Source organism: Rattus norvegicus, chromosome 17 (assembly GCF_036323735.1).
Source record: "Rattus norvegicus strain BN/NHsdMcwi chromosome 17, GRCr8, whole genome shotgun sequence".
NCBI lineage: Eukaryota > Metazoa > Chordata > Mammalia > Rodentia > Muridae > Rattus > Rattus norvegicus.
Genome location: NC_086035.1, coordinates 51,993,731 through 52,016,283, shown reverse-complemented (window position 1 = coordinate 52,016,283; position 22,553 = coordinate 51,993,731). Strand labels below are relative to the sequence as shown.

Sequence of the window (22,553 nt, the reverse complement as noted above, 5' to 3'; positions counted from 1 at the left end):
TAAGTCATGTGTGCAATACCATGTTAAAGAAACTATGATAGCATTAGCTGGTGGCAACTTCACCTTCACTGGATCACCACTGTCCACAGAACTTGTGGTTGACCAAAACATCAGTATATAGCCAAAGACTGAATTGAAGGGTGTGGCCTTCTCCTAAGCAAGATTGAGCCATGACACTTTAATATTTGATCTACTGCTCCAATTCATGAATGTATGTCCAGCAGGTGTGTCTGTTTGTGATGGTAGGCATGTGCAGAGGACAACTTTGATGATTTGGTCCTCTTGTTCAAACTCAGTAGGCTCACAGCAACTCTTTACCTACTGACCCACCATCCCTCCCACCTTTTCAAACTGCAGGCTTCATCTTAATTTTTGCATTCTAACTTTAATCCTATCTTATTTAGAGAATATACTGTATTTCATTCTTTTGCAATTCTCATTTTTAGTGTCTTCTAATATGTAACATATTATTATAAATATTCTAAAAAATATACTTATTATTTGGGAGAGTATCAGTTCCTCATGATTCCAGTTCACTTGCCTGTTGCATCGAAAAGGAAAGATAAAAGCTTCCTGGTAAACTCCACTCCTGCTTTTGCTTTTACATGTTCTTTAAATCTCAGATGTTAGAAACTTAACCCTGAAAGTCACGTTAATGGAATTTGATAGGAATAAATTCTGGGAGGTGGGAAAGTCACGAGAACTCATTAATGAGTTACTACAGGGCCATCTCTATCATAAAAGCTAGCCTCTTTGTTTAGCTTTATCTGTTGCTCCCTGTGTCACCTTCGGACTTCGCAGAGTTGCTATTAGTAAAAAGGACTTTGCGACTCACAGCTTTTCAATTTTAAAACTGCCAGCCTTTGGAATCACGAGCAAAATAACTTTTATTCTATATACTCACGAGCTAAACAACTTTTATTCCATATATATTAATTAGTCTGTGGTATTCAGACAGAAACAAAAATGAAATGGATTGAGACAATCTTTTTGTAATTTCATTGAAAGTTCCATGTGTAGATTCCCATGGGTTAAGTCTAGGACATATGCTTTCATTTTATAAGGCAACTGTTTGCCCTGGACTTGAAGCAGTATTTGTTCTGGATGAGTCCTAACCTCTGACTACAGTTATGCTATCCCCAGAGAAGAGGCTCTAACACACCTTTGTTTGTCTGCTATGCTCTACAGCAAAAGATCTCACCACTGAAGAAGAGCAATATTCAAGTTTTGGAGCCTTTTCTGGAGGGGTGGGGGCCGAAGTGGTAGCCAAACTCTAATACTGTAAAAACCTTCCCCAAAAGCAGACTTTTTTCTCTGAATAAAGTGCTCTCTTTCTAGATAGTATCTTTCAGATTTCTAAGATGACGTTAGGAATCCTTCTCTAGTTCCTGTCTGTTGCTTTATATTTATTTTGTTCAGTTAGAAAAGAGAAATGCTGTAAATTTGTGTCTCCTTCCAAATTCTCTATCAAAACACCTTGTTCTCAGTTTTGATATTTTCATGCAGATCTTCTACATTGTTATAGAGAAAACCAAACTCCCTTAAAAAAAAATTTAAGTTTGATGAGATGACTTATATCTATATCCCAACATGGGAGACTAGGATAGGAAAACTGAGAGCTCGAGGTTAGCCTGTGCTACAGTATGAAATCCCATCTTGACAGGAAAAGGAACAGATAAAAGAAAAGAACAAAAAAAGCCAACAGAGAAAACAATACTTTTAAAATGCAATTTGAAGAGAAAATTAACTGCTTGTAAGCTGTGTCCTAAGAGCCTAATAAAAAATGGCATATGCTGACAAGCATTTACATATATTCTGGTAGACATAAACAAGCATAGTTTACATATAAACTTATGTATGCACAGAATGAAGTATTTAATCATGCAGCATTCTCTCATATCATTATACTCTTCCTTCTCAGTTCTATGAAAGACTATGTCACCAAAGTAAATAACATCAAAATAAAGGTAAAAATAAAACATCTTTAAGATCCTTAATTTTACTGGAAAGAGTATCAGAGGGCTGCAACTAAAGATACAAGTTTGAAAGGAATTCAATACCCTGTGGAGCATGATATCATCCATTCCCCAAAAATGTCACCAGCAGCTTACCTTATTAGCTCTAGTTGTGCAAGTTCCTGGTTTGCTTGAAATATAGGCTTTTTAGTGAAGAGTTCCCCAAGGATACATCTAATAGAGAAAAGTAGAGCCATTATTATCTAAATTTTCTCATTTTAACTCACTAACAGAACCTTTTTAGTACCCTAAGAAAATATGTCCATCTTACCCACAGCTCCATACATCAATGGCCGGTGTATATCGTTCTTCTCCCAAGAGCAGTTCAGGTGGACGATACCACAAAGTAATGACCTTGTTAGTATATGGACGGCTAAGACAAAAACAAAAACAAAAATCGCAGGACTCTTTAAAGTTAGCATTTTTTGTAGTAAGAGATTCTCTCAATACTACTACTTTGGGCTCCTAGAAACTGAACCAAGGAGCTAGCAACGGGCTGGACCTAAGCATTCCACACATGTGTAGATGATGTGCAGCTTATTCTTCATGCAGGTCCCCCAGTAACTGAACCTGTTGCCTGTCTGTGCATCCTGTTCCCTAACTTAGCTGCCTGCCGGGCCTCAGAGGAAGAAGATGCACCTAGTCCTTGAGGAGGTTCCCCTCTCAGAGAAGGGGATGGGGAATTGGGGGGGGGGGTTGGTAATGTAATGTGGGGCTGGGAGGAGAGGGGAGCCAAATATTAGGATGTAAAGTGAACAAATAATTAATGGAAAAAATACTATTTTAGATAATCAAGGCAATCCCATAATCATAACTTTGATTAACTAAAGTATTTAATGCACTATCAAAATGCATGGGCAAGCACCAGTAATTCCCTAAATATGTGACTGTAAAAATAAGCAGTTAGCTGTTAACTGTAATTTGGTCAAAGAGAAGTCACCCATCAACTCAATTACTAAATAATACTTTTTTCTTTCCATAAATACTTAAAAAGTAATAATTCATAAGTGAATGATTAGCAGAAATCAATGTAGTTTGATCTGAGATTACCTAATACAATGACTGGTTTTGTTTTGGGTCTGAGGATAGTTTCGAAGAACTCTCACATGCTAGGCAAGTGGTTTACCTGGGTCCCTAACACAAGTTTGCTGTTTATTGGTGAGATAGGGTCTCGATGTGAAGACCAGGCTAGCCTTGAACTCACAGAGATCCTCTTGCCTCTTCCATGTGCTAGGTATCAAGGTGGGTGCCACAACAGTTGGCCCCTAGCAAAAGTTTTTAATTAGGCACATCTTTGATAATATTTAACACATTTGGATGCACTCTGGTTTTTAATAATAAAGTAGATGTTGACTATATGATTACTTGTGGCCTAGACTACACAGAACGACAAGCTACAGGTACGGTGCTTCATGAGAAACCTACAAAGAACATATATAAACTGAGCCAACTTATAATAACACTAAGTCTGACCATCCTCCAGTACAGAATTCAGTAGCAAAGTTTCTTCTGGTTTTGGTTTTTCAAGACAGGGTTTTCCTGTGTAGCTCTAGCTATACTGGAACTTGCACCATAATCCAGGCTGACCTTGAACTCAAAGAGATCCACCTGCCTCTGTCTCAGTGCTGAGGATTAAAGACACTTCCCAGCTGCAGCAAAATATTTCTAAACATCAGACAATAGTCACTTTCTTTATGATTCATATGAATAAGGATGATCCTAAAAAATCAGGAACTAAGGTGTTTAAAGTATAGCCTTCAGAGTAATTAAATCTTTCCATCACTTATAAACCGTATTCCTTTAGATGTCTTCCAAACAATGAGGGCAGACAGGAGGATCCCCAGGAAGGCCATATTCCAAGCCCATTTGCTCATCTGTGACTGGTTGGATCGGATTCATTTGGGGAGAGAAAAAAATGCCCGCAATTTAACCCAGCAGCTTTCTCTTAGCAACCACAGGTCTAAGGCTCCTGAAAGCCTAGGATGCATCTGAACTGCTCCACTCTAACCTGGCCGAACTTCTCTAAATAATTTGAGCACCAATACTCCTAACATCGATTTGGGCATCACAATATTGCCAAAATCAAACTGAAAATGAACAAGTAAGAGTCTAAGGCTTTTTCATTTGGTTTAATTTCAAGCAAAGTCTCAACTATCCCATCCCTGGCTATCTTGGGACTTGCTTTGTAGCTAGGATGGCCTTGAGGTTCCAGTGACTTTCCTACCTTTGACCCCAAGAGCTGAAAGCCAGGCATATATCACCACAGCTGGCTAAAATGCCTATGAAGCAAATGAAAATTGAGTAGACTTTCCTTAGTAAATTTCCTTTGCTTATTTCCTGGTATCACTTATCTTCATATAAAGTGTCTCAATTTTTCTTAGCTATATACTATTGCATCATAAACAGCAAAAGAGCTCCCAATATGAAGTCTAGTCTCCAATCTGAATAATTGATCTTGACTTGCTTCCACGGTCTTAAACTGTCTTTACTTCAGTCAAAAGTCAAAACACTCTTTAACATGAACCTAAATATAAAGCCCAGGAAAACAAGGGGCACCACAGAACACTTAAATGTAAAGTAAGATGACATATGAATCTTCTGGGTAGGGGAAGAAAGCTTGAAAAACATTTGAGGACTAACTTTTAAACTGTTTCAAGGTTCTATAAGCACTTCAAGACTATGCTGTAAAGCTGAAACTAGTTTAACTACTCTCAAAGAAATATTTAAATTAATACAAATCTCTAATTTTTAAGTTTAGAAAATAATCAAATTATGGAGAAACTACAAATATTTAAGTGATGAAATTTATTTAAAAGAAGTTTAAACAAAAGACTAGTTTACATGACATATATCAAATTCTATGTAATTTATTACATCATCATTTTTAGCTTTAAGTTTGGTTAGCCACCTTTATGAAATTTAGAACAGTCAACTTACGAAATGATTAAACACAAAACTAGACAAAATATAGCTCTAAATGTACCACATAGTATTTAATATACCAGTTAATTATTTTCTAGGTATTTCTAACATGTTAGGTTTTGTCAGATACTTTTGTTTGGTGATAGATTTCAGTGCGTTTCTTCTATAGAATCTTGGGAATTACAGAGCTTGGGGAGGTTGATTTGATTACAATATTTCCTATCTAGATTCATGGAAAGGAAGCAAGATTTAAAATACTTAAATTTCTTAAACAAAGCATAATAAAATTTCAATGATTTCTTTCATATTATAATTTGTAATATTTTTCGAGACAAGAAAAAAAACCTTAAGGTAAACTACTGAGAAATCTCGATCATTCCGTTAATACCTACCTACCTGCTACAGGAAAACAACCCAGGGTCCTTTCTTTGCTCTTATGGGTGGGGAATGAGCATGGTCTCCTCAGATTGCCCACAGGTAGGCCTCAAAGTTAAAAATCTTCCTGTTTCAGCCTCCTAAGTGCTAAGATGACAGATAGGGCGCCATCATATCTAGCCAGGAATCAACAAACTCATCTTAAATCCAACAACACTTTCACAATTTCAACAGCTACAACTCAAGAGAAAGTTGTGATGCAGGAGGAAGGAGAAAATGCCACAGGTTAATAAGGGAGCCATAAAAGTGTGGACCTGAGGGCTGACCAGTTGAAGTTAAGAGAAGAGCAGCCCAGATGAAACGTGGTAAGTAATAACTTGGGGATATAGATAGGAAAGTAGATTGTAAAAGCCCAGCTCTTGTGCTGTTTAAGGCTTACTGTAAATATAAAGGATGAGTATGATTTTTCCGGCAGGACAGAACCCCGGGTCAAGATTAAATAATGTCTACAGCAGAGCTGCTGTTCTAGTGCCTCTTGGCACTATTTCAACACTGATTGGGTTTCTCACCTCGAAAGCGCCTGTGCCTCCTCTATTCTTTTAAAAACATTTTGTTTTAAAAAGAAAACCAGGTCATGTCCCACTGCAAATAAAACTAAACTCAGCGTTATAATAAACCTGTATACTAAGGATCTTATTCCTACGACCCTACTATAGAATTTCAGACTCTTAATCATCAGGGTGCTTACCATCAACAAGCTTCTCCTACTGGAATATTCTTTGTCTGGGATTTCAATTTTCTTTCTTCAGCTTCAAATCTTAGTTCCAATTTACTTCTTCAAAGATGGCTATCTTAACTTTCCTATCGAAATTCCTCTGTTGAAAACTGCTTTCAAACAGTATTACTTGCAGCAGTGAGAACAGTGTCCTCTAGTGTTTGGTCACTTCTTCTAAAGCAGCTGCCCCACTATAAGTATGCTACACTTCTCATCCTTACTGCAGAGGTGTGGCGGGCTATGTGACCAAGTGCTTGCCACTACCTTTTCTAGGCATGTCTCATAATTCCACCCTTCTTTTCTTATTTCTGGCAATAGCCTTGGAAGGTTTGTGTAAATGATCACAGATATTCCAACCATGTTGTCTGGATGACTATATGACAGTCACCATTTGAAATGGTGCTATGGTTAAGTATTAATGTGCAATGAGGTAAGGAACCATCAGTTGACATTATTAAGTGAGAAATTCTAATACTTTAAGTCATTACTAAATGTTTTCAATAAGTTTTGCCTCTGCTAACAGTAAATGGTTGACCAGGTAGGAATAGAGACAGATTTTTCACAACAGGTAATGGTTTCTAACTATTCTCCAGTAGAGAACCTTACAAAATAATTTACCTCTTTCTAATACATTCTTTCTAACAAATTGTTCTAGCCACAATTTTTTATTAAAGTTTAGTGCAAAAGCTTTTTAAGCAATCATCCTTGCTTCCATATTTTCAAGATTAACTCACTTTTCAAGACACAGTCAAAATTGAGTTTTAAAACACATAGTTTTGGGTGATTGTTCACACAAGACCCATAAGATGTCTTATTACCAAACAGACTGACTCTTTAGCTCCCTGAGATGACTGAGCAAATGCACATTTTCTAGAGCAGGGAGACAGTACCCAGGTTGGGGAACTGGAAGGAGGGAGGTAGTAGCAAGAACTTGAAGAAGTTAATGGTGTATTAATGTTTTAAACAAACTCGTTTAACAAATTAAGTTGATGGAACATTTAGTATGTTGATAGACATCAGTATTTTCAGTTCAAGTCCAGTCTGGGTCATATACTTAACTCTCTAACAACAATTAAAAACAAAAAGTAGGTTGGTGTTCTGGTTCTGCTTCTCCAAAAAGGATACTATGCCACATTTTCCATTTTACTAGTTAATGAGAAAAAAGCAAACACTGAGAAAGTATGCATACAAAGGACTTTAATCATAAAAGCAAAACTGAACATATGGAAGAAAAAAAAAAAGCTATGAGGGCACTGAAGCCAATTTCACAGACTACATGACTCAACAATTTATATAGTATTAGAAAAAACACTCCATGTTATGATTAGGTTGATATATTTACAAAGGTAAAGATCAAACTAAATGAAATTGAAATTATGTTTACAAGTAAAAAGAATTTAAATCCCAAGAAATTCAAAAGTACTGTTGACTTTCAGATCTGGTTACAGATTCCTGACATCCTGGAGATCTTGCTTACACCACAGAAAGAATTAGGAAGTCCTATGTAATACGACTTATTTTCTTCATGGATAAAGCACTGAACAAAGTTTCAATTTATTCATATAATTAAAGTTCTAAGCAATAATCATCAAAGGCATCACACACGTAAAAACAGTGAGTCCAATGAGTTCTTATTTGCAGATGGCAAAACTAAACTGTATACAGACTTCAGAGAGAAAGGGGTCTAAGGGCCAGCAAGATCCAACTTTGCTATTAAGTACCTTCATCTGTATACCATTGGGTTTGTTTTACAAACCTAAAACTAGGAATTAACCCCAGTACCTTGAGCATGCTGGGCAAGTACTTTTACTAGTTTTTGAAAAGGCAACTGACATTATCATATCAAAAAGTGAAGTAATATCTGGTGGGACAGCAACAACACAAAATGCTTTTTTAAAAAGCCTTTGCCTTAATTATCAAATTTTTCTTTTCATTTTTTATCTTCCTCGTTTAGTATTTGAACACTGCCTAAATACAATAGAATTGAACATAAAGAATTGAACTAAAGAAAACAGTGGGAAAAAAAGTGTGTTAATCTACCTCAAGAAAACTATAGTTAAAGCATATATTATGGCTGGAGAGTTGGGAGGAAAAAGCCAGTTAAATTCAACAAATCTGGGGCTGGAGATGTCTCAGGAATTAGTTAAAAGCACTGGCAGCTCTTCAGAGAACCCGAGTCCAACTTCTAGCACCCACATGGCAACTCAAAATCATCTATAACTCCAATTTCAGGGTATCCAAACCTCTCTTCTAACCACCTTGGGTACTACACATACACATGGTTCATATACACACGCGCAGACAAAACACCCACATAAGTAAATTCAGCAAACCTTTTGCTATAAAATAACTACAAAAATGGTTGTTTACCTAATGGTACCATTTAAAGAAGCCCGGTGAGGCCCCTAGTCCTCTCTCTACCTGAAAGATACTTTCATAAGATCAAGGTATGATCCAGACTTAGACAGAAAGCACTAGAGAAAACAGTATTTCTGTCCATAATTCCAGATCTACTTCCTAACTCTATTGGGTACTGCTGATGTGAACAAACAAAAAGCCATGTATTTTAACTTGTACCCATTTCAGAGGACTTTCATTTCAAAAAAAATTTTTTTTGGCATAGTAAACAAGGCAAGTAACATGGCTTAAGATATGCACACCACCTTGGTGGAGATGAGCAATAAACATACATACTTGATAACATGAAAAAATGCCAACAGTGGAAATTTAAATTTGTAGTAGGGAAAATATGGGTGACAGGTTCCAGGAGGTACAGCAGGACACTGCTAGACATTTAGTTGCTTTTCTCACTTAACATAATCAAAATGGAGTACACAGAGAAAAACGCACTTCAATTTCATTTTGATTTTCCAATTAAGTCATCAATCTGAATTGACTCCATTGTAAAGACTGTTGAGGGATATTATCTACTGTTATGTATATCACTCAAGCACTGTTTCCATCTCTAAAATGACCTCAATTCAAGATGAGACCTAAGCTGAATTTCTCCAAGTCCCTGAACAAATGGCAAGACAGGACTAGCCACTAGATGGCAACATCGATTTAAAGGTGTCCTGCCTGGGAAAGGTTGTGTCAGGAATGTTAAAAACCCTTTTCTCCCTCTCCCTTTTCATGGGACCACAGAAATGCAGCTGACTTTGGTTACTATAAACGAAAGTTTTATATTGATAAAGGCAATTTTTAGAAACATTACTAGATATTTGTGTTTGTTTATTAGTTTGAGTACTTTGTAACTCATAACTTTGCAGCACTTTGGTTTTGATAGTTCTGTGGGTTGGGTCAACAGTCTCAAATACACCCAGAAGGGGCTCTGCCACTGAGCAACATTTTAAGCCGAGTATTTGAAGATGTGAAATTGTGTTCGTTTTGAAGGGTGTGATTGTTCTGCCTGCATGTCGTATGTGTTCCGTGTGCATGCCTAATGTCCATGGAGGCCAGAACCAGAAGATACCATTAGATACCATGGAACTGGGTTCCAGATGGCGGTGAAGCGTCCCATGGTTGTTAGAAATCAAACCTGGGCCCCCTGCAAAAGCAGTTAAGTCCTCTCAACCACTGTGGCATCTCCTACAGGTGTAACTTTGGAGATATTAAATCCATCACCATAACATTTAGAGTTGATTGAAACTAAGTAACTAGCTTAACCAAGATTTCACAGTGGCCCCAGTACAGTGGCAAAGTATCGATCATGAGGAGGCTCATTCAGGACCAAGCTAAACTACAAAGTATGTTTGAGACTAACCTGGGCTACACAGTGAGACCCTATCTTAAGAAACAGGATTTTACAACCGATTAAAGGTAATACAAAGACAACAAACAAAGTCTCTCAATCTACTACTGTTTTATTTTTTTCAAACTTAAAAATGGTAATAATTGTGCTTTTATAATTTTTCCTCTAGAAAATGGAGTAAATTTCTATTTTTGTGGAAAACACTTTTTTGTCCTATGGGAAAGTAGATTTCTGAAGTAGATTTTAAAAAACCCTTTTAAAAATGCAAAAGAGGATATCCAAAGGAGCAACCCCCTCAAAGATGGTATGTTTGCTTATAAAACAAATGATACAAAGTTTTCTCATTGTCCCTGGCCCAAAAAAGAATTTACTATGCATAACTTTAAGATTGAGAATTACAGGGTTGTAAATTTCTCTAGACTGAAAATTCCTACACCAATTCACCACAACAGAAATCATGTCAGTGAACTGCCACATTTAGTGTATGTGTGTGTCTGTGTGTGTATATATATATATACACACACAGACACACACATACACTACATACATGCAACATATATACTACATATGTTTGTCAAAGATATATGATATATGTGTATATATACTATACAATAATTTTTGTCTGGAACATCTACTCCAAATGCATGGGGATATCTTCAAAATATAACCTTAGCTGTAAAAGAATAAATTAGGATGAAACATAAAGTAAGAAGAATGAAAGTCATTCATTCCAGTACGATAGTTAAGTTGCATGAAGGACAATATAACTAGAGTGAAATATAAAGAGATTACAAAAATATAATCCTTAATTAACCAAAATTCCCCCAGACAGCCAGATTAGTTAAAACTTTAAAAAATTATTATTCAAGTGAAGTTTTAGACTAACATTGAGACCATTTTCTTGACAAATTCTACCGAAAGATACATTACTATATGGCAGAAATATTTAAAAATGTAGACCCAGGCATAGAGGTATACATATTTAATTTGAACACATAGGAGGTAAAAGTATTGTCTCTGAGTTCAAGGCAGGTCATTCAGTCCGTCATAATAACAAAAACGCAACTGAATGTGTACAACAACAGAAAAACTGATGAACAAAGTATGATGCATATGCACATTAGAATATCATGAATTGGGGTAGACAGGGAGGTGAGAGAATCTGGGAGAGGGGAGTATAAAGAATATGATAAAAATACAGTATATGAAAAAATTCTAATAAAATATGTTATAAAAAAATTATACATACACATTGTCTTGTTAAAATATGATGGACATTAAGGTAAGTAAGTCAGGCAAGGAAGACATAGATCACATGATCTCATTTGCATACATAAGCTAATAAAGTTCAATTCAAAAAAGTAAATTCAACAATGGTAATTTCTAAGAGTTGTATATTGGAGACTTGAAAAAAATGTAAAATAAAAAATATAAAATCTTCAGTTAGATGAGAGGAATAAGTTCAAGATATTTAGCAAACACCTTGATAAACCTGATAACAATTCAGTGTCTTCTTGAAAATTAACAAATGTTAAGTGTTCTGACCACCAATTAAAAAAACTGGGATAAGACACTGGCCTAATTTGCCTGCTTTATCCATTCTACAATGTTATTCATAGTTCAAAGCAATGTACTATATAACATATAACTTGATATACCAATTAAAAATAATTTTAAAAAGAATATTACTTAATTCAAAGCAATTTAAATAAATAAATATATAAATAAAAGCTGGAAACGAATCAGATATACTAACTAAATGTATTAAATCAAATCAATCCCATGGCTTATTTACATAAAATCATTATTTCAACAAAATACTTTATTTTAAAAGTCTGTATTAATTCTATAGGAGTCATATTTTTACAACTAGACACAAGGGAGCCAGTCAGATACACACCCCAACTTTAGCCAGAGAAGCTCCATCTGTCTCTATCTTATACACTCAACTTCCTCACAATTGCTTGTTTAAATAGTTCCAGTGAGTTTGGAAAAAAACAGACTACTGTAGATATAAGTAAAACACAAACAAAAAAAGGTGAAGTCTAAAATAATAAAACATAGGTTTAGAATTTAAATGTACCAAATATACCAAACTTCATTATTAAATACACAATTAAAAACCTTAATGTTTTGATCTGCATTAAAAATTTATTTATTTTTAAAATTTAAAGTTCATTACACACACACACACACACACACACACACACACACACACATATATATATATATATATTTTTTTTTTTTCGGAGCTGGGGACCGAACCCAGGGCCTTGCGCTTCCTAGGCAAGCGCTCTACCACTGAGCCAAATCCCCAACCCCCATTACACTTATATTTAAAGTCATATATTTTAATAGAAATTTTAATTTACCCACCATTTAGAAATTGAATACAAAAATGTAAGATTAAAACAGCCAAACCAGTTTTTTTTCTTTATTATTCAGGAAAACATAAATGTCTGTTTAAAAAAAAAAAAAATCAGGGCTGGAGAGACAGCTCAACAGTTAGAACACTTGTTGCTTTTTCAGACAACCTAGGTTCAGTTCCCAGCACCCACACGGTAATTCACAACTCTCTATAACTCCAGTTTCAGGAGATTCAAAGGCCCTCTTCTGACTCCACTGGTCTAAGACATGCATATGGTAAGCATACAAACATGTGGCGAAAGACTCATACACATAAAATTTAAAAAATTTATATTCTAAATACAGCTTTTAAAACTGAATTTAGTGCTTACAGTAATTTGTTTCAAGGTACTCTTACCTTTCTTCTGAGCTATATAAACGAGCAAGTCCAAAATCTGCAAGTTTTATCTGTCCTCTGGTAGAAATAAGACAAAATAAAAAAAACATTAGTCTATTCCAAGGACTCAATGAAAACACATTAATAACAAAAGCACACATAATTCCTTGTATTGCTATACTTCAGGCAAGGTTAACTAGTGGGAAACTTTACAAGGTAACTATTAGTTTGCTTTGGATAGTTTCTTGTTATGGGCCTATTCAATCATCCATATCTATACATTCTTGATCTTCAGATTCAGCTGGATATAAATCAAAACTATTGGAGGGACTATATTGTCGTGAAGATCCAACACACTAACGTACTAGTGTAACGGTACCTCAGGTGCCACTTCAGTTCTTACTTAAGAAAGTACTTCAAGTGACACCTAGATCTAGGAGTATTCAAATAGTGCTCTAGAATTAAATCACATTATTTGAAATTTATGTTTAACTCTCTAGATCTTGAAAGGTTAGGGTATACAAAATTATTATCTACCATTTAAAAATAGGTGATGCATGTTTATTTAAAAATTTAAAAATAGTACTAAATACAAGAATAATACTAGAATTATGCTGTTTCTGAAAATATTTACCATAAACCTTTTATACATGTTATAAAATATATGTAAAAAATCTAATGCTTGGAGGCAGGAATAAGGATAAAGAAATAGCTGAGAAGCTTAGAATGGTGGCTGTGCTTTCAGAAAAATCAAGGTTCTATTCCCAGCACTCATTTGGTAGCTAATAAACATCTACAACTCCAATTCGAAAGCATCAAACACCCTCTTCTAGCTTCCAGGGACATTATACCCATAGTACACAGACACACATGCAAGCCAAACACCTATATTTCAAAAAAAAAATTTAATTTTTTTGTAAAATCTATACATAACTTAAAGCTCAAATCATATTATTCATTATGAGAGTCATTCATTTCAAATTATCTGGAAGAATATCAAACAAAAAGGACATATGTACATTGGAAATCATTACTGGAGCTACTGGAGAACAACTGTAGCAGCAATTGTTCCAAACCCAAGAAATTAGAAGCAATAAACTGAACTTATAGGAAGTTCTATATTACATTAACACTTTAAATATGTAAATTTCATATCCATACCTATTATTTAGAAGGATATTTGAACATTTAATATCTCTGTGCAAAAAGTTCTTCTTATGACAATAATCCAGGCCTTCCATGAGCTGTCTCATAAAAGATTTTATATGGTTTTCATTAAAATGAACCAAGCCTGACTCCAGCAGTCCCATCAGATCATGGTCCATATATTCAAACACCAGGTAAAATGCACCTGAGAATGAGAATGATTAACAGATCAAAGGCTTTTATTCCTACAATCTATCTAGAGGTTCAAATGACTTTGATAAAATGCTGGTATAAAGGAATTGGCCCTTAAAGATAAGAACTACTTTGTCATTTATTTGTAAGACTTCTTTACTCTCCCAGAACTTGAGTATCAAAAATGTGTCTCAAGAAAACAGTTTTCTTCTAATGAGAGCCATTGATATAGATCACCACCCATACTAATTTCCACATTATTTATAGTTTTTGATCGCATTAAATTCTTCCCTATATCAGACAAATCGTTTTTCAGAAGAAATTGAATAAAATTTCAAAGAATATCAAAAGGGTGTACAAAGTACTGCTTTTAATACAAGAGCCTGAGCCCAAATAGACCAGAGTCCTCTTTAGGTGATTCCTATTAATAAATTCATTCATATAAGACTATATTTGAAAGCATAAAAATTACAACTTTATACAACCAGTGTTTAATGTTTGAAACTCTTAAATAAAACTTATACAAACTGAATCCAAAGCTAAATAAATAAACATTACATCAAGCAAAGCTTTACAGCATGAGTTCTAGGAAAGCCATAGCTACAAAGCAGCCTTGTCTTGAAAACCCAGAACAGAAAAAGGAAAACTAACATGTCACCATCTGTGAAAAAGAGAAAAACCATATTATGCCAAAGAAGACACCCAACACAATTCACAATCAGCTCCTAACTTTAAACAGAGCAAAGAGCTTTCAAAAGTGATACAATAAAAAGGTTATCTTCTAAAAATTTATTGTAGTACCTCTCTGAAGACAAGGACCATGGGCATATTTACCAAGAAAATGCTAGGTATTATTTGAGACAAAATCTTAATGGTTACTAATTTTGTGTAGATGTTAATATGCAAAATTTAAAATAAAAGTTATACCCAGGAACTGGTTACTACTGGTAGATGAAATGACTATCTTCCTGAAAAACTAAAAAGAATACAGAGGAAATCATTGGATTAGAGAAAAGTCTTCCTTCTTTTTCTATGCACAAATAAGCAAGACTATACATACAACCATAATTCATCAAAAAGAGGTTTTAAGAATTGGGAGATAGCCCAATGGCTAAAAGTGTATGCTGCATAAACCTGAAAACCAAAGCTCACATCTCAGCACCTAGGTAGAACCTGGCCATGGCTGTGGGAGTTTACAACCTGTGTGGGGGTGAAAACAAACAAATTCTCAACACTCACTGGCTAGCCAGCATACCTTAATTGGCAAGCTTCAGGGTAAGAAAACCTCTCTTGGGAAAAATTACATGAAGACTGCACAACAGCCTTCATCCTCCTCTAGCCTCCTCCACATGAGTACACACTCTCACAAATAAAAAGGTTTTAGTAATACTACAGTAACAGCAAAATACAAATGACTAGAACTAAATTGTAACAAGAATTAAACATCAAAATAGAAATATTACATAATTTTAATTAAAATAAAATTAGTGGATAGGTTTTATTATTTTGCCTAAGGGAAAAGGGATGGACACTTAACTTGGCAAAATAACTATAAAATTCACCTTGAGGAAATTGTATCTGATCACTGTCCAAACACTGTTGAAAATATACTTTGCTCTATGTCTTGTTATGCTTAGAGACAGAACAGTGAAATAATGTCAGATGGACACAATGGTGTAATGCAAGTAACCCTAGCACTTTAAAGGTAAAAGGAGAAGGATCAGAAGTTCAAGTCCACAGCTCTATATCAGGTTAAGTGGAGCCTCCAATACTTAAAAAAAAAAAAAAATCTGTGTCCAAAACAACATTAAAGATGCTTAAATTCACTACAACTCCAAATGTTGATATGGCATCTCAACAAAAAGATTTCAAGAGACTATACAATATTAACACAGGTATTGGGAGGTAAACATAATATAAATATTTATAAGATATGTTTAATTTCCAATTGCACAACCCACAGAGTTGGCTAGGAACCCACTGGTAGCTACTGAGTGCTTGTGGCTTAGTCCAAAATTGTTTTAAGTATAAAACATGCACCAGATTTCCAATACTTAATATAAAACAAATATAAACTATCTCCGTAATATACTAAGTTAGGTATTAAGTATAGAGGCATGAAGCATGGAAAGAAAATCTCAAATACAAGGCCAAACTGGTAATTATATATAGGAAGACTTTGTCTCAAAGATATATAATACTGGTACTAATAATAAATGATAATAGGTTAGACAGAGCTGAACAGTTAAGGGTCCTTGTTGCTCTTATAGACCTGAGTTCAATTCCTAGCACTCATTTCAAGTGGCTTATAACTTATAATTACAGCTCCAAGGAATACATCCTCTTCTGCCTTCCATGAACATCCACATGCACGTTTGTGCACACACACACTCATAAATATAGAAACAAAATCTTTAATCAATTTAATAATAATTGATTATACATTGAAATTACCTACTACACACTGAGTTAGAGGTTATTAAAATTGATTAATTTCATCTGTTCCATTCTGTAACATAATCATTAGGTAACATTTTAATTTGAAATAGAAAGCCTCCTATTTCTATCAAGTAAAATGAATGAGAAGCCTAAGAACTGAAATGAGATAAGATGGAAACCATAAAGTTCAATGGAAAATATTAAAAAGAGTAAAAATGTAAAAAAATAGTGTAACATACAATAGTCATTTAATATTGGCTACCAGTTAAAAGATAAAATAGAACTCATTAATAATAGCTAATTAAATTAAAAGGAAATTTTTTTTAAAATTCCCTTTTAAGACCAAAAACCCACATAGACAAAAAAGGGCACGGGAATAAAAATGCCAATCTTCCCAAATTAATCTGTAAATTATGCAAAAGCCCAACTTCTAAAATTATCAGTGTGGTGCTTTAAATGATAAAAATGGCTCTAGAGGCAAACGTACTGGAACAATTGATGCCAAATTAATAGCACTGTTTGAGAAGGTTATGGAATCTTAAAGGAGTGGAATCTTGTAAGTACACCAACAAAGGCAGGCTTTGAGGTTTCTAGACTGGTTTCACTTTTGATTCCCTCTCACTACTTCCAGTATATGGATGAAATGTGATCACCCTGCTTCCTCATTGCCGTGTCATACCTTCCCAACCATGTTGGACCACATTCTCTCAGGAACTGTAAGCCAAAATAAACTTTTTTCCCCTAACTTTGTTTTGTCCCGTATTTTATCACAACAAAAGTAACAAGTACAATCAGTGAAAGTTTTTTTCTCTACAATGTATATCATACAGGAAAATAACTAAGAACAGCGAAAGCATCTGAAAGACAAAAGGGATATATAAAAAAAAGTTCTACATTCCTATTTTTAACATTTTTAATTATAATGTAAATTATTTCTATAATTAAAAAGTGTGATCCAAGAAATCGAAATACAGATTCCAAATACACACTAAACTTTTATAGAAGAAGAGACTGTGATGCTGGGAGATAGCTCAGGTGACAGGCAAGCGTGAGGACATGATTCCAGATACCCAGCACATTTGTGCAAGGCACAGCCACCCTGACTTTTATACCAGTGTTGGGAAACTGGAGAGAGGCCGACTCATTGGCCAGCCAGACTGACAATGAGAAATCCTGTCTCAAACACTAGAGAACAATTTAAGAAGACACCTGATAGTGACCTCTAGCTTACACACACACTTAACATACCCAATACCTACAACACACATACATCTACCTACCCCCCAAACAGAGACAGAGAAGGAGATAAAGAGACAGAACACAAAAATACATTCCATTCAGTAAGGTGAGCTTCTCCTACCCAGACATAGCAAGGAAAAAAGTATCCTAAGAACATCCACTCACAAAAAAGCAAATGTACAGAGCTAAGAAAGAAAAACAGAAGCATTCGTTGAAAATAAGTTCCTATGCAGAGAATGGGGGAAACACCCCTAACCAGCCATCAAGAGCACAAAACACTAGTAAGAAGACAAATAAATGTGACTACCATTTCCAAGTTAGAGAAACTGGAAGACAAATTTTTATTACTAGAAGCCCTATGCTAAAATGCTCATGAAAAAAAATGTATATTGTGTCTCCAGTAAAATCAGGAAAAAGAGTCAACTATATGTCCAAAACATTGGTTCTCAATCCGTGGTAACAACGCCTTTGGAAGTTGGACAAACCTTTCACAGAGGTCGCCTAAGACTACTTGAAAACACAGATAAATACTATTATGATTCATAACAGTAGCAAAATTAGTTGTGAGGTAGCAATTGTATGGTTGGAAGTCACCACATGAGGAATTATATTAAAAGGTTACAGCACTAAGGGAAAGTTGAAAATCACTGACCCAAGGCATCCTGTTAAGAGCAAGGCTAGTTCTTCAGAGAGAGTTTTCCCCAGAGCTCAACCAACAAGCCTCAACTTCCGTACACTCGGTTTCCATATCAATTAAAGGAGAGAAAAGCCAGATGCAGTTAAAAAGTACCTATGAGCATCACAACCTTGGAGCATAAGCCTGCTAACGATTAAAGAAATAGTAGTTCTCTTACTCCCATTCCATATCATTAATAAGCTCGTAGCTGACAAACCAGAGTATATCAGAAAGATCTAAAGCCCTATTTAAAAAAAAATTCAAAAAAACTGAAAAACAATGAACTAGGAAGACTAACCATAAACGATAAAGGAAATTTTAGCCTCAAATACTAGCCAAGTATAACAAATACTAGAAATAGCCAAAACAAACAGGCAGGTAAGCATAAAAGCTTATGCTAAGGACCTATGTACCTCAGTGATAATAAATGTATTATTTAGAACTTCAAAGAAAATGTATGAGGCATATTAAACATAGGCTCAAGAAATACAATTAAGCATCAAAGTCAGAAGTAAATACAATAAATGTGTTAGAGTTGTCTGATCAGGAACTTTTACAAGCTATGATGAATATGCTAAGAACGCCTACTGAACCAAGCAAGTGCACATGTAAGCACAGATGGACACTACATGTAGAGAAACAGAAGTTCTAAGAATTAAGACAATTTTGAACTTTATACCAGAGATAATGTCTTTTCAGTATCCAAGATTGATCTAAAACCACTTTGATGAATTCACAGCTGAGGAATGCCGAATGGCTGAGAAACACCTAAAGAAATGTTCAACATCTTTATTCATAAGGGAAATGCAAATCAAAACAACCCTGAAATTTCACCTCACACCAGTGAGAATGGCTAAGATCAAAAACTCAGGTGACAGCAGATGCTGGCGAGGATGCGGAGAAAGAGGAACACTCCTCCATTGTTGGTGGGGTTGCAGACTGGTACAACCATTCTGGAAATCAGTCTGGAGGTTCCTCAGAAAATTGGACATTGAACTGCCTGAGGATCCAGCTATACCTCTCTTGGGCATATACCCAAAAGATGCCCCAACATATAAAAAAGACACGTGCTCCACTATGTTCATCGCAGCCTTATTTATAATAGCCAGAAGCTGAAAAGAACCCAGATGCCCTTCAACAGAGGAATGGATACAGAAAATGTGGTACATCTACACAATGGAATATTACTCAGCTATCAAAAACAACGACTTTATGAAATTCGTAGGCAAGTGGTTGGAACTGGAAAATATCATGCTGAGTGAGCTAACCCAATCACAGAAAGACATACATGGTATGCACTCATTGATAAGTGGCTATTAGCCCAAATGCTTGAATTACCCTAGATCCCGAGAACAAATGAAACTCAAGACGGATGATCAAAATGTGAATGCTTCACTCCTTCTTTAAAAGGGGAACAAGAATACCCTTGGCAGGGAAGGGAGAGGCAAAGATTAAAACAGAGACTGAAGGAACACCCATTCAGAGCCTGCCCCACATGTGGCCCATACATATACAGCCACCCAATTAGACAAGATGGATGAGGCAAAGAAGTGCAGGCCGACAGGAGCCGGATGTAGATCGCTCCTGAGAGACACAGACAGAATACAGCAAATACATAGGCGAATGCCAGCAGCAAACCACTGAACTGAGAATAGGACCCCCGTTGAAGGAATCAGAGAAAGAACTGGAAGAGCTTGAAGGGGCTCGAGACCCCATATGTACAACAATGACAAGCAACCAGAGCTTCCAAGGACTAAGCCACTACCTAAAGACTATACATGGACTGACCTTGGACTCTGACCTCATAGGTAGCAATGAATAGCCTAGTAAGAGCACCAGTGGAAGGGGAAGCCCTGGGTCCTGCTAAGACTGAACCCCCAGTGAACTAGACTGTTGGGGGTAGGGCGGCAATGGGGGTTGGATGGGGAGGGGAACACCCATAAGGAAGGGGAGGGGGGAGGGGGATGTTTGCCCGGAAACCGGGAAAGGGAATAACGCTCGAAATGTATATAAGAAATACTCAATTAAAAAAAAAAACCACTTGGATTAATATTCTTTGCTTGCCTTGGGATATGGATAATGATGACTGTGATGGTTTGCATATGTTTGGCCCAGGGAAGTGACACTATTAGAAGGTGTGGCCTTGTTGGAGGAAGTGTGTCACTATGGGGGTGGGCTTGGAGACCCTCCTCCTAGCTGCCTGAGGATGCTGTCTGCTCCTGGCTTCCTGCAGGTGAAGATGTAGAACTCCCAGCTCCTCCTGCCCCATGCCTGCCTGGATACTGCCATGCTCCCACCTTGATAATAATGGACTGAACCTCTGAACCTGTAAGCCAGTCCCAATTAAATGTTGTCCTTTATAAAACTTACATTGGTCATGGTGTCTGTTCACAGCAATAAAACCCTAAGACAATGACATTTGTGTTCATTTCTTGTGCAAAATCAAGTCAGCACATATGAGAATACTTTGTAAGTCACTGAAGTGTTTGAAAAAAGGAGGGCTTACTATTGTCCTATTATAACATAGAAAGGGTCCTATAGTTTGAATCTTATATTTACATATATGAGAAATTCTATTAATTTTGGAATCAATGAAAGTAGAAGCAAACTGTATCAACTCTTCTTGGTTGTATATGCTAAAAGTTTTGTTCTAAAAAAAAAAAGCACCTATAAAACAAAAGAAAACAAAGTGTTTCTACTTTTTAAGAAAAGGAAAAAAGATTTAACAAGTATACCAAATACATCCAAGGAAACACTCCGTACAAAGATGTGTGAATAGAAATGTTCAGAAATGAATGTGTATGATGGGGTAGGAGGAATACAAACAAAGCAGAACATCCAAGGACCGTAAAACAGTAACAAATGCTAACATTCTTTCAAGGCTTTAAAAGAAGAAAATAGAGAAACAGATGAAATATTTGATGTAATAATGAGTGAGAAGCACCCCCCTCAACAATTACTAAAAACTATAGGCCTCTTCCTATATGCCAACAATAAGCAACAATAATTAGAAACTAAAAACATGAGCTGGGCATGGTTGGCCCACGCTTTTAATCCCCCCACTCTGCAAGCAAAGGCAGGTGGATCTAGGGTTTCCATGCTAATCTGATCCACGGAGTTCCAGCACAGGCCTCACAGAGAAGCCTCATCTCTCTCTCTCTCTCTCTCTCTCTCTCTCTCTCTCTCTCTCTCTCTCTCTCACACACACACACACACACACACACACACACACACACACACACACCCCTGAGGAAAAACTACAAGATTCTAATGCAATAACTACAAATCCAAATGAAGAAAAATATGGCCCATGCATGTAGACAGTAAGCTCAGCATACTAGATATCAGTTCTTCCTTGCTAATGTGTAGATTTATCACAATCTTTACAAAAGCCCCACCAAGTTTCTTTGTAGTTATCAATAAAATGACTCTTGTTTACCTGATTAACAATAGACCTTAGATTGATAATATATAGGTGGTGGTACACGCTTTCATCACAGCATTTGAGGCAGAAGCAGGTGGATCCCCTGAGTTCTGAGATGGCCAGAACTACATGGTGAGACCCTGTCTCAAAAATCCAAAAAGGGTGGGGGAGGGGCTGTTAAATAAAAAAATAGAGAAATTTGGTTGTAGATGGTAAAATTACAAACAAGAATATCTTAGAAAGTCATAAGGAATTATACTAGTATCTATTAAATATATATATATTACATATATATCTATAATATATGTAAGGTGATGCAGTTTAAATGAAATTTCCCCATCTAGGCTGGCAAGAGCCACAAACCCCTAATAAACCCTTCCTGACACCAGTCATTCTGAGTTGTCTAGTGGTCAGAGCTGTAAAGGATACTCCAAAAACATTATAAGCTACTGCTATTGCCCTTAGTCTGTCTCTGAAAAAACACTGGCAGGCAGGCAGCAGGTACACACACACACACACACACACACACACACACACACACACACACACACACACACACCCTGAGTCAGTGCAGACTAACCTCTTCAGAAACAGGAGTCATTCCCCTAAGCTGGATGACTTTATAGAGCCTCCTTGCTGAGGACTACCTTTCAGGTACCAAAAGACATCATGCAAGCTTACAAAGGAGAGAAGCAACCAACTGTCCTACCCTCTATAATATCTATGAACCATAGCATAGACCAGGATGGCACTATAACCCTAAGGGTGCAATAGTGGCATACACAACCTTATTGGTAATCAATACTTCTTTAATTAATTCCTTATACTGGAAGTATAGCAAACATACCTGGTGCTA

The 22,553-nt window shown here is 36.0% G+C and overlaps 1 protein-coding gene across 8 annotated transcripts in view; it reads right to left on the bottom strand.

Moving 5' to 3' along the window:
• The window catches only part of Cdk13 (cyclin-dependent kinase 13), a 94,244-nt gene that overhangs the window by 23,935 nt on the left and 47,756 nt on the right, over nucleotides 1-22,553 (bottom strand). For 5 of the 8 annotated variants that reach the window (XM_039095721.2, XM_039095722.2, NM_001271295.2 and 2 more), the window contains exons 6-9: nucleotides 13,743-13,932; nucleotides 12,603-12,659; nucleotides 2,287-2,388; nucleotides 2,112-2,189 (exon numbers count right to left, since the gene is read on the bottom strand). In XM_039095721.2, the coding sequence (XP_038951649.1) occupies nucleotides 2,112-2,189; nucleotides 2,287-2,388; nucleotides 12,603-12,659; nucleotides 13,743-13,932 (427 nt within the window). Of the gene's footprint in view, nucleotides 1-2,111; nucleotides 2,190-2,286; nucleotides 2,389-7,267; nucleotides 10,512-11,751; nucleotides 11,844-12,602; nucleotides 12,660-13,742; nucleotides 13,933-14,761; nucleotides 21,872-22,553 lie in introns of those variants that run through there. The other 3 variants (XM_039095724.2, XM_039095723.2, XM_039095725.2) reach the window with 3 other exon arrangements.